This window comes from Drosophila simulans, unplaced genomic scaffold (genome assembly GCF_016746395.2).
Source record: "Drosophila simulans strain w501 unplaced genomic scaffold, Prin_Dsim_3.1 Segkk87_quiver_pilon, whole genome shotgun sequence".
Lineage (NCBI taxonomy): Eukaryota > Metazoa > Arthropoda > Insecta > Diptera > Drosophilidae > Drosophila > Drosophila simulans.
The window spans coordinates 904,118-917,117 of NW_025416883.1; the positions used below are offsets into that span (position 1 = coordinate 904,118).

Genomic DNA, 13,000 nt, shown 5'->3' on the forward strand with positions numbered 1-13,000 from the left:
ACCACAACAATAACAAATAAATTTAAATTTAAATTTCCCCTAAGTTAAGTCACCCGCCAAACCATTTAATTATTGTCCTCTCGGACAGATCTTAAATAAACAAACGCAAGCTACAAAAAAAAAAAAAAGGCGTCACATTTACAGCCGAAACATACCCCTAAATCTTAAGCCCCCGGACCCAAAGTGTCATCGTTTGGCACTGATTTGCGCCAGTCTTTTCTACGAACTGCTGTGCGTCAAGCCAAAACGAAATATTACTTCGCTCGAGCTTTCTCTAGTACTGTCTCACCTATAAAGCTCTGCAACGCTTTTGTATATTATGCATATAAGCATCGATGCAGAATATAGTTTAACAATAAACATAGTCGTTCGAGATCGCCGCATGGAAATCGTCTTTTCATTGCTCGAAAATAGCTAATAAAAGAGCTTATTAGTTAAACAGTATTAGTTTTGTTAATTCCTATAGATTGGACTAAAAACTTTTTTTCACGCCCACACTTTTAAAAAATAATTTTATATTATTTCATATTTTTATAAGTCTTGTAAATTTGTATCGATTTTCCAAAAAACATGTTTGCCATCCCCAATCTAACGCCCACAAGCCGCTCGACCAGACTATTGAAAAATGTTTGAGTTTTCTTCGTTTCATTGTTTGTCTTGCCAATATTTATCGGTATACCAAAGACACTTTGGTCACCTCCCTCTTTACACCAACAAAACAGTCAAAAAACACTTTTGAACCATTTTTAAAGTTTTTCCAATTTAATTCCCTAATATCTATCGATATACCAGAAAAATGATAAAATTGCGTTTCTCTGGTAGCTGGATGACGTAAGTCATGATTTGTCCAGGTGCGTTTTCGATGTTACTTAATTGCGGAAGATATTTTTTGTCACAGCACACAAATTAAATGAAGCTGTCTAGGATCTGTCGGCACCTAATTTGGACCACTTGGTGAAACGTTTTGCAGTTTGTTTTAATAATGTCGTTATATAGTTGCCTCTCCCAAGGGGTCTCATGTCGAGATCTCCAATTCGTGTTTTTTACGTTGTAGTAAGTACCCCGCTGCTTTAAATCGTTTTCCAAGTAAATAGATCTTCGGGAATTATAAAAATAATGCACTGTTAAGGTTGCAACCGCTATTGAGTTGACCATTGCCGGCATTCCTGATGAAGAAGCTGATCGGCAAGCTTATCATAAGGAAAAAATGGCACTGGGCTAGTCACTCCGCTGGACTAGGATTCTACTCACATCAGTAAATGTCTGAACGAGCTTGTTCAGGTGGTGTGCACTGTTACAGACGTCGAGAGCAAGTACCATATGTAAAGGGCCGGCACAACGAGCGATTCAAAATATGCCCAATATGTGAACGGCAAGGAGTTTAATCATGCTTCTCTAATGTTTCAAAGAAACTATAAAAAAAACATTGAATTTATTTTGTGTGCCTAGAAGAGGGACATTTTGGCACGGTTCTTTGGGAAAGAGGGAATTAAGTTTACTGAATATGATAACTTAACTCCATGGAGTTCCACAGGATCATCTTCTGGACAAGATGTTCATGAAATATTTTGAAATAGAAAACTTCGGAAACTATCTGCAACTAGTGAAGCCAACTTTACTTCACTAGTTGCAGATAGTGGATATTCACGAGCCTTGGGAAATTAAAACGAGACGGACCGGCATGTTGGCCAACGATCCTAAACTGGTCTGATTTGGAAGAATTACGAGGTGAGACTGGCAGACAGCTATAACATGGCGCTCGAGAGGATCGTCAACGTCAAGAAAGGATGCGTACGACGACTAGAGCGTCTGCCACACTTCGGTGTCCAGAATCAAAATGAACCTGGCAAAATACGTCTAATCTTCGATGCCGCCGCCTAAGTGACCACTGCATCCAGAGATTCAGAGCTGCTTCAAGGTCTTTAGCAGTAAAAGTTCCTGCAGGATGTGTGTGTACTTCAGGGAAGAAGCAGTCGGGGTTTGCGAAGATTTAAGCAGATGTTTCATCGGCCGTCTACGGAGTGCGGTCTCTCTGCTGCTGTGTGCGTCGAAGCAGAGCTTATGCGAAATATTTACACTTTAAGAAACCAGCAATCTGTATACACGGTCCGACACGGCCATCCTGACTTTAACACGACCTCGTGTGGTGAAGGCCATCATTCAATTGTCATTCTATTTTTTTTTATTTATTTTTTGGTTTTTTTCAAACAAAAGACTTAATATTTCCATTTCAATTCGTATAAACTTATCAAGTTAATTTCACAAAACAGTAGAAAGCCTCCTTAACCAACATCTTCGCATAATTTTTATTATAGTAATTTTAAACAAGATAAATTATTCTCCTTCATTCAACATTAGAGTTTCCCCACACGCCATGATCAAAACAAACATCAGTTTGTTTTGCTCTTGCATTTTTTTATGTAGTCTGATTACTCTGCCATTATCCTTGCCTAGCAGTAAAACGTTTGTCACCCTTATTGGTGCCTTCACATTCTTCAGTGGCTTCAACATTTTCAATATTTTTATTTTCGCTCTCTACATCGTCTGCAACTGTTTTATCGCTCTTAACAATATTATTAAAATCACCATACACATTCAGCTCCTCGAGCACTTGCCCCTCTGCCATTTTTCACAAATTTTCATGAACATATTTGTAATTTCTTTTATTGGTTAAGGACTATAAGGTATCTATCTATCTACCTATCACCCTCAAGAACCTGTATTATTTCTTAAGGCCCCTTCAATTTCGGATTCAACTTGGTTTGATGCTTTTCTTCGCTTTTAAGGAGCACACATTCTCCTACTTTGTGCGCCTAAATACAAACTCTATCCGAACCATTCTTTTTTTTCTACCAGCAATAAAGGGTTTGCATAAGGTGAACAGCTGGTCTAATTATATTACATTTCAGCCATTCGTACATTTTTTCTCGAACTAAATCTCGCTCACATGGGCTTAATTGATATGGCCTTCTTTGAACTATCTTTCTTAAATCAATTAATATTATTTTCATTTCGCCAACATTAACTTTAGTACATAGGATACCCTTTATAAAAGAATTTGAGTACTTTGCTAACAATGAATGTAGTTTTATTTTATCTGTTTAAAAAGTTCAGTATCAATATCGGCTGACTCAATGCCGGTGAATAAATTATTTATTTTGGCTCTTTTTTATTTTAAATTCGCTTCAAGAAATGACAATCTCAAAACCCTGATTTAGTATTTATCGTTTGGCATATAATCATCGCCTATTACATAAAACCGCTTAAATTTGTATTTTAAAATTCCGTGATGGTAAGCCATGGTTCATCTGCTGTTGAAGATACAGGGCCCGATCACACTTTTGATGTCGAAGTATGCTCGTCCTCTATTAGAGCTTAGAGCGCTTGGATGTTTTCGCAGGCGATAACTCAAGCATTTTGATCTGCTCGTTTTTCTAACTGGGCCGCAATTACCACGAACCACACTCGGCGACAACGTCGCGTTGCATAGTCGTGCAGCTAGACAGGCGAGGCATCATTGTCGCCCCGCTCCAAAGGTATTGTAACGGGTAAGAGATCATGCAGCAACAACCACAATGCACAGACGCAAAACATAAAATTATGAAATAATTCGAGTTTATGCGAAATATTTACAAAGAAAAAATTATCACTTCGGACCATTAGCCAAAAATGATTTAAATTGCTTACTCAAGGTACTTGTGTGAACAGATTTTCACATCTAGGTAAAATTGCAAACGGTTCATAAAGATGTATTCTATTGGGGCTGGGCTATAAGCTAAGCTAATTGATATGTATGCATAAAATAATCTATTTTTGTTGGTCTGGCCCTTTATAATTCAGGCATTCATAAAAAACACTGTGATTGCATCATAGCGGTCTTAAAGGTTATAATTTTTCATATTTATAAAATTTGATAATATTTATGCTTTTAAAGACTTATGAGTTTATTTTCTTTTTAGCATTAATAATGGCTTATAGGAACTGGTTTTCGATTCCCGCCGTCAGAGCTGATGACGAAGAGGACTTAGTTGACCCGCAAGCAGTTTTACGGGTAAAAAAGACTTCCTTACATCATTTAATATAACATGTAACTGAATTTTATGCAACAGGAAAAATGTCAAGCTAAAGGTCACATAGAATCTTTGTACAATAAGTACCAAGAGTGTAATGATCGTGTGAATGGGCGATCCAAAACAACTGAGACTTGCATCGAGGAATTATTTGACTATGTTGCTGAGTTAGATCATTGCGTTTCGCACAGTCTTTTTACAAAGCTAAAGTAAATACCATTAAAGTCAATTCTATTAAAGGAAAGGGCAGTGCTTAAAATAAGAACATAAATAAACAAATCTCTTTATCGAGTTTTATACGTGTTTTGTACCATTTGGTGATTAGAAGCGAAATTGGGTAGGTAATGCTAGGTACCTTAAACCTCTCTTGTATGATACATTTGTCCAATCCTCCTAGTACATTAAAACTTCACTTACTGCCTATGGTAAGCCCAAAGCTGTTCCATAGCGCTCCCAGAAGCCGGATTCTAAAAACTCGGATTTTGGAAATTTAAAAGCTGGAACGTTTGCCCATGTTTGCCGTTGCCATCGTGAGAATGCTGACTATGCATTTATGCAATGCGAATGCGCTGCAAATGTGTGTATTTATAATACATTTAAGTATTTGTACTGAGTACAGTAATACGAGTACCTGAGTACACTCAATGTCTTCCACATACCACATCTTCCTCCTTTTGCTAAAAAAAAAACGTAACTTATTTTTATTAAATTTTTTTTCATGAATTTTTTGTTTTTATTGCTTAATATTATAACATTGTTTCTTTCTGTTATCTTATCTACCTTATAGGGTCCCGTGTATTTTAAATTAGTTTATGACCTACTTTATTTCTTAATGCTATTTCTATATTCTTTGGTGTAAGTCATAATTTTCACTATTATTTTTTGTATGCTTTTCGAGCATAGTTTTAGCTCTCTTATATGCTACTTCCAATCTAAATTTACTTTCCTTCTCATAATCATCTATATTATAACGGTTGTACTATTTTTTTTGGGTAAGTTATTTGCTCTACCAAAAACTAATTCATATGGACAAAAATTATGTACCATAGAGAGGGTTTTATTAAAACAATAGACGAAATACTGAAGCCACACGTCCCAATCAGTTATATCAACCGATATGTATGATCGTATGTATTTTTTAAAGTTCTATGACTTATTTCGACTATACCTACTGTCTGAGTTTGGAGTTTTGTCCAATTTCGTAGCAATATGATGAACTAAAATAATAATTATAAATTCACGCCCTGACTATTATAATTTTTAAAGTATTTAAATTTGCTTGATAAGATCGCCGTTCGAATTAGCTACCGTTTAGATTTTTATATTTATGTTGCTAATTAATTAAGTGTAATATATATAACATTCATTATTTACATAAAACCATAATAAGAAAGCACTGCTTTCATTTGTGTACTTAATGTAATGCATTGCTCAACAATAATTTTTCTTATATTATTTATTTTTATTATTTTTAAAAATTTTCAAAAACTTTAATGTGTATTTTACAAATGTTAAAAAAAAACAGATGGTGCCTTTAGTTTCCCGAAGTCCGAGTCTATAGTAATAAAATTTTATATAATAAATAAAAATATGAAAACTGTTTATTGCAAAAGTTAGATCTTGAGGCACGAAGTCTGGACACAAGCACTCAACAATCATTGCCTTATTCATTTTGCATACGTCGCAAGCTGAATACTCTAATGGCATATATCAAAGTAATTTTTGAAATTTATTTTGGTATATTATGTACATAAGTTCGGCTATTACTATTTGTAAGCTATATTTAAATAATAAACGTTAAGGCAATGCATTGATCAATAATAATATAGATTTAAAGTCTAAGAACTTCTAAGGTGAAGGGCATATTTTGTCAAATTTACAATGCATGAGCATGCGTGTGCACACATACAGTTGTCTGCTGTTTTTTCTGTGTCTTTGTTTTTCTGGTGTCTTTGGTCTGATGGTGGTGAGCGGTAGATGTTACATTTTTAATTTAAAGTTTTTTGCATAAATCAGTGATTATTGAGTGCTTATATTCTGCACCCATGTAATGAACGTCTTCAATGGACCATAAGTCAGAATAAGTGGCATTAAGTTCAGCACTAGAGGGCAGCGCTTCGCAATGGCTCTCCCATTGGCTCTAGTTTAAAGAACGGTTTATCCATCGCTTTGACACTATAGAAACACCAGCCGCCATGTTTCTAAATATGTTGTCTAAACGACCGACTGACGGCGATTGTCTTGCAGTCCATGCAAGCCGCATGGTAACAGAACTAACGATGAAATGGCGCCAAATGGAAACGGAAGAAATTGCTGTGTCCGTAACTCTCGCGTTGCTGGCAAATGTTGATAACCGTTTGCAGCTATTAAGTTTTACATCAAATGTTCGAACCAGAGGCGATTTACAGTCCGAATTAAAAGCGTACACTTTTAAAAAACGGAAAAATGGTTCCACGGAGCAACAAACCGACACTTATCCTAAACGGCAAAAGCAGTCATCTATAGAGTGTCATTTCTGCGGAAAATTCGGACACAAAATGATTGAATGCAGACTTAGGAATCAACAAAATCAGTTTGCCAACAACAAAGAACGACATGACAGACACGATGGTCATCAACGCTGAAAATCAAGTGTAACTTGCTACAAGTGCGGTGAACATGGTCACATATCTACCCAATGTGCAAAGAAGGAAGCTGATGGGAGCAAAACATTCAACTGAGAAACGAGTGGATATGTGCGCCGTTGTCAATCCAAGAGGGAACTAGTACCAGATGGGTGAGTCCGTTCCATTCTTTTCTTTTTGATTCCATATTGAAAGAGGGATTGGCGGAAATGTTCATGGAAGGATGAATTAGTAGTGCTTTGCTTATGAGTGGTATAGGTAACGGCTTCGTGACAAATTCTAGCCGTAAAGATTTGTAATTTTGATTTTAATTTTATTCGAAATACGATTCAATGTGAGCGACCGTATCTTGCGCAAGAGTGAAGAGCGGCATCAAACAAAGCTAAACCCAAGGCTTGGGGGCCATATGTGATGGCGGAAAAGCTTGATGGTAACCGATATGTATTGAGATCTTTGACAAGCAAAAGAACGTATAGTAGGCCCACGAATAGTTATGGTCGGTGCCTGTTGAGGTAGACGCAGACCAATGCGAGATATCACTGACTGAGGCACTCGTAGAGACCAATGCGAGAGATCGCCGACTGAGGCACTCGTAGAGACCACTGCGAGAGATCGCCGACTGAGGTACTCGTAGAGACCATAGACTCTGAGTTAATTTTTCACAAGGCTACAGCTACACAATATGGTTACCTGCGCAGTGACCATGTGGCGGGGGCTATGAGGGTCCGGAGGGACCATGTGCATTGGAGTGGGTCTCCAATATGTGTTAATAGTGCGTGTAGAGTTAAGAACTACGCATATTTCTGATTTTGTGAAGAGAGATTGAGTCAGTCAGTGATCGATCATTGAGCAGAACAGACATGCCTCGCTCACGCGCCAGAAAACGTTGTGCAAACAACGAGAATAGTGAAGAGGAAGAAGGGCGTCCTGATGACTCTTCGACACATATTTATTTAAAAAAATGTATTATATATAATAATATATGTAATAATCGGTACCCAGGGAACACCACGAGGAGGCCATAACAATTGTTATGGGGTCCTATATTTATATGACCTTCGAGTTTATTTTTCATTACTTTACTATTGCAACAAAATGACTTTAATTGAATATAAACTCGGTTATATAGCGAAAATTTCAAAAATCGAGCAGTTCTGCTTATAGTCAACTTTAAGCAAACGGATTAAGAAGAAATTAAAAGAAAACCAAAAGCGAATTTCTTCCCAAATTTCAAATTGTAATATAAGAAAATAATTCAACTGAATCTGAATGTTAAATAATAAAAATCATCATGACTTAATAAATATACTAAATAATAAAAGCAAATGTAAAGGAAAGTATTATAACTACTGTAATTTAAAACGTAAATTATCCAATAAGAATTCAAAAATAGTCAAAAAAAATATACATCATTAAAATAAAAAGGTGTTGACAAAAAAAATAAAAATTATAAAATAAATAAAAGTTTGAAAACTATTTATTTCAAAAGTCATATCTTGAGGCACGAAGTGCGGACACAAGCACTCAACAATCATCGCCTTATTTATTTTTCATACGTCGCAAGCTGAATACTCTAATGACAAGTATTCTAATACAAAGTCATTTTTGAAATATATTTTGTGGTATGTACATAGATTCGGCTATTACTATTTCTAAGCTATATTTAAATAATAATAACGTTAAGACAATGAAAAACAAGAATTATCCACATGGTGCCAATTGATCAAAAATAATATAGATTTAAAGTCCAAGAACTTCTAAGGTAAAGGGCATATTTTGTTAAATTTACAAGGCATGAGCATACATGTGCACACCAACAGTTTTCTGCTATCACTGTATGCGTAGAAAAGAACTGTTGGCTGTAGCGCTCTCCGCTCTCTCACTCTGAAAGAGAGCCTGGAGCCACCTCCAGAGCCACGCCGAAAAAATTGTGCGCCAAAAAATCGTATGGCGTTACGTTGTTATGTTATTCTAGTATCTTTGGTGAAACTATATTCCTCCAATTCAAGTCTCATACGAGTCAATTTTGAGCCAGAGTTAGTTTTGACTGTAAAATGTTCACAGTAAATATAGGGTCTAAAGTGTGTTATTGGCCAATGTACAGCTTCTAACCCCTGTTCCATCGTGCTTTTATTGCTTTCACCCTGGGAGTTGGTGGCCATTATGGTTTTGAGATAAAACTGCGCCACACGCCATTTTGCTCGTATCTGTTGTGATACATCAAGCCAACCAGCGTCTCACCTGCTGTACGACAACGTCACCATCCACGAGGTCCTTGGGTTCCCTTGGGTCAGAGAAGAGAAACCGAAGAGCAGCGACCGGTACATAAAAAGGCTTCATAGGCATCCCAACATAACGGCCATCCCCCTACTGGACAATAGTGAACAACGCCGAAGACTGCGCAGGACTCATTTCCGAGCTTGAGAGCCGCTGAATAAATATCAACAACAATGTAATATTCACCTGCTAAGTCTATGTTAAAAAATTTAATATTTATCCATAATAAAATAAATATAAATTTAATTTATAAATAAATTTTAAATAATAAATATATAAATAAAATAAAATATTTGAGCTAAATAAAAAAATCTATTGTGATACAAAATTCTTTACTAAAATCAGGGTATTGCAAGATAGTAGGTTCCATCAGTTGTAGATGCAAAAACGCTTTTTGACAGTCTTCTGTCTATTTACAGGAATCTTTATTTTTACATAACCTAGATATGTGCCGTGAATAGTCGGCGAAGTTTTTAATAAATCTATAGTAGTTACAAAATGTAACAAAACGCCTTGCGCTATCTGCATCATGGGGAACTGGGTCATTTTGGATGATGTCAAACATCTTGTCCTCTGGCAATATTCCTCAATCCGTGCATTTATGTCCCAAAAACTGACTTCACGCATGAAAAATAAATATAAATAAACATATCTGAGGGTGTAATTATATCCGTCACTCCTAGAATAAATGGGTATATTAGATTCTATGAAAAGTATGTAACAGACAGAAGGAAGCGTTTCCGACTATATAAAGTATATATATTCTTGATCAGGATCAATAACCAAGTCGATCTAGCCTTGTCCTTCTGTCCGCATGCACGTCGAATCTCAGGAACTATAAAAGCTAAAAGGTTGAGATACATATTGTTACATACATATACATATATTGTTGGCCCACACTTTTGATAAATGTGTTAATATTTTTCACTTTTTTGATACTCTTTTAAATTTCTATCGATTTGCAAAAAAAATTTTGTCACTCCCACTCTAATGCCCTAAACCCGCCCAAAACTGGACCGCCCACATTTTTAAACCATTTTTTAAAATTTTTTCAAAATTTTTTTAATTTTGTAAATATTTATAGTTTTGCAAAAAAAATTGCCACGCCCTCAAACCGCCCAAAACTGCCACGGTCACATTTCTGAACCATTTTCATTATTTTTGCATAATTTTATTATTTTTTAAATTTCTACCGAATACCAAAAAACTTTTTGCCACGCCCACTCTACCGCCCTAAAGCTGACGAACCGGTCCCGCACAAACTGTGGAACAATTTTTAAATTAATATGGGCGTGCATTATGGTGGCTCTTAGCTTCTTTTAGGCTTGCTCTATAGGTCGGGCACGCAAAGCTACCCGTCGGGTGGTTTTTGTCCGCCTTGCTGCTGCAGATTAGGCATTTTGGTGGTGCAACCTTTGCCGTTTGCCTTGTGCCGACGCTCACCGCATCTAAGACAGCTGTCTGCCCTATAAGTCGCATTGCAGGGTGCTGCTCGATGTATTATGTGGGCTAGACTTCCTGGGTTATGCGACACCTTGACCATCCCACGGTTAACGTGCCCTGTTTTCGGACAGCTATCTTATCGTTCGCGTTCACCAAACTATCTGCGTCCCATCCCGCATCCTGCGAAGGCCCCTGACATCCTCTGGATTTAACTGTAGGCCTTGGAATTGAGCGACCATGCGACTGTGGAGCTCCTCTGCTGACGTAGCCTCGTTCAGTCCGCTGCAGGATAGTGCTATTCCCTGAGCTCCCGTGCGCACAGAGGCCAAATCCTAGAGCGTCGCTTAAACGTGCCGTTGAGTCTCAAATGCGTATTTTATCTTGACATTCATCCTAGTGAGTATGCACTTCAGATCCTCGTTAGGAGAGCCGTGGTCAGGTTCGAAGACCGATGAGAGGAACCAGCTCCCGCGTTTTGCGATAGCACGGCAATGTAGTCCATCGTCTTCTGGCCTTTCGCTGTAGATATGTTCCGCCTAAGCTCGGCCTCCAGAGCCTCAGCTTAGGCACCAACACGGTAAGAGGATGATTTTCGGTCTGTCCGCGACCTTTGTGCCTCTTCTCCTCTCTTAAAGAATGCTACGCTCCCAAAGTACCAGTATCAAATTAAATTTGACGACTTAAATTTAAATTCAGTTTTAAATTATGCGCCCTACGGTCGCAACTCAGCACTGATCTCACCGTTGATTTGGCAACGCCTCACGCTAAAGATCACCCACTGCGCCAAGTTGGCAGCGCTATCAGCTGTTTTATCAGCTGCAGAAAATTGCAAATTTATTGTTTAGCTACAACCGGTCATTTAACTCGCCTAAGTAACTCGCAAAACTATGGCAATATTTAAATTTTTTCTCATTTTATTTCCCAATATCAATCGATATCCCAGAAAACTGATGACATTTCAAGTTCGCATACAAATTATTTAGAGATTGATCGCACCGTCTTGCGATATGGTCGTCGTCAGGATTCCTCCAGAGGTGAAGGGCTTCCTTCGTTGGCTGCTCCGGGGAGTAGAAGATTATTATTTACGTTGAGAGGAACTGTCCTCTTTTAACTGCCAGCCTTGTGGTCTGGCAGAGTAATTAATAAAAATATGTTTTACGACGCTTAGTCGGAGTTGACGAGCTGCCGCTCTTTATTCTGCAAATTCAAAGTGAAACTTAAAATGATTCTTAAAGCTAACAAAGACTCGCAGCGGCCACGCAAGTATTCTGTGTTTGCCGGCTGCGCACGGGTTTCGGGCCCAATGCTGGGTCAGCACTTTGATATTATGTTTCATACACACTGAACCAACTGTTCTAGTTCATTGGCTTGTGTTAACTACTCCCCTCCAATATTACGGCAGTCCTCGGCTGGTCCTAATTCGCCGATCATCCCGTTTACTTGGATTGCAGATCTCCGCGCTCCGATGAACCGTACACAGGTGATGAAAATACAAATCAATGAACAACAAATCGCTGCTGCGATAAATATTATACGATGTGAAAGACTGGTATCAATTTCTCTCCCGAACTCTTTAGTGAACTCCAAGTTACGTTCACTAAGCTAGTGAAGATAGGGGAGACTCAGAATATTTTTGTTGGCGGTGATATTCTATGATGGGGAACTAGCTACCCCTGGAGCTCGTATTTGGGCCTTGTCGTGATTTATAAAGGTGGTGTCATTTATCAAGACGCGATCGTTGAAGGTAATGAGATGTGTGCCATGTAGATAGACTTCTGTTCCGTTGTCCACCGTGACCCTTGCTGTCCGGTCATTGATGATGATGATTCCCTCATCCACTCGGGTAAGCGGGTGTAGGTCGCTTGGTTGTGACTCGCAATGCCCTAGAACGCCTGCGTGTAGTTCCCTGGCGCCTGAGCTTTCCGTTGATAGTTGGCAAAAGGTAGCCCCCGGTGTTTGGGTGCAGTTTTTGATTGTATGGACTTCTTCTCCACACTTTTCTACCATGTTGTCCGTTATTCCCAGCATAACCCCTTTGCAAGTGACCTTATCACAAGATCATTTTATTTTGGGGAATTTGATAATGAAGTGTATTATGTTAGAGGATTGTAATATTTTTACAAACGATGCGGACATAAGATCCCCTAGGGGGTATCTGTGGGTTCTTTTAGCCAAACTAATTTTGAAGTCTGCGTGATCTAGGATATTTGGACTGACAATATTGTTTTTTCGCCAGTGATACAGCCAACATTAAATTTTTTAACTCCATCATTAGTATTCTATTCCTAGCCAGCAGTGTCTTATATAAATGACCGGTGTCAATTTGGCTATTTTTATGTGTTTGCAAGTGGTTGTTAATTGATTCGACTTTGTAGTCTAGTATTAATTTTGATTTGCCTATTGTTTGACTGTATCAACTGCCACTCTGTGAACCTAACTCTTTCTAGATCGCCGGCATCCGGCGTCCCCGCTACAACCCTCAGCATTGAGCCCAGAAAATCTAAACTCCTTGCGATTCTGTGGTGGACTCTTAACGAATGCAGCGTGTCCCGAAGGTGCGAGGTGTCCACTTCTAGCAACTTCCTC

The 13,000-nt window shown here is 38.1% G+C and overlaps 1 protein-coding gene across 1 annotated transcript; it reads left to right on the top strand.

The window, feature by feature from the left end:
- Nucleotides 1-3,745: 3,745 nt before the first annotated feature.
- On the top strand, nucleotides 3,746-4,361 carry LOC27208286 (cytochrome b-c1 complex subunit 6, mitochondrial). The gene is made up of 3 exons (XM_016183877.3): nucleotides 3,746-3,884; nucleotides 3,960-4,051; nucleotides 4,110-4,361. Exons 2-3 carry the CDS (start codon nucleotides 3,968-3,970, stop codon nucleotides 4,281-4,283), a joined length of 258 nt encoding a protein of 85 aa, XP_016025863.1. The 5' UTR covers nucleotides 3,746-3,884; nucleotides 3,960-3,967; the 3' UTR covers nucleotides 4,284-4,361.
- Nucleotides 4,362-13,000: the final 8,639 nt, after the last annotated feature.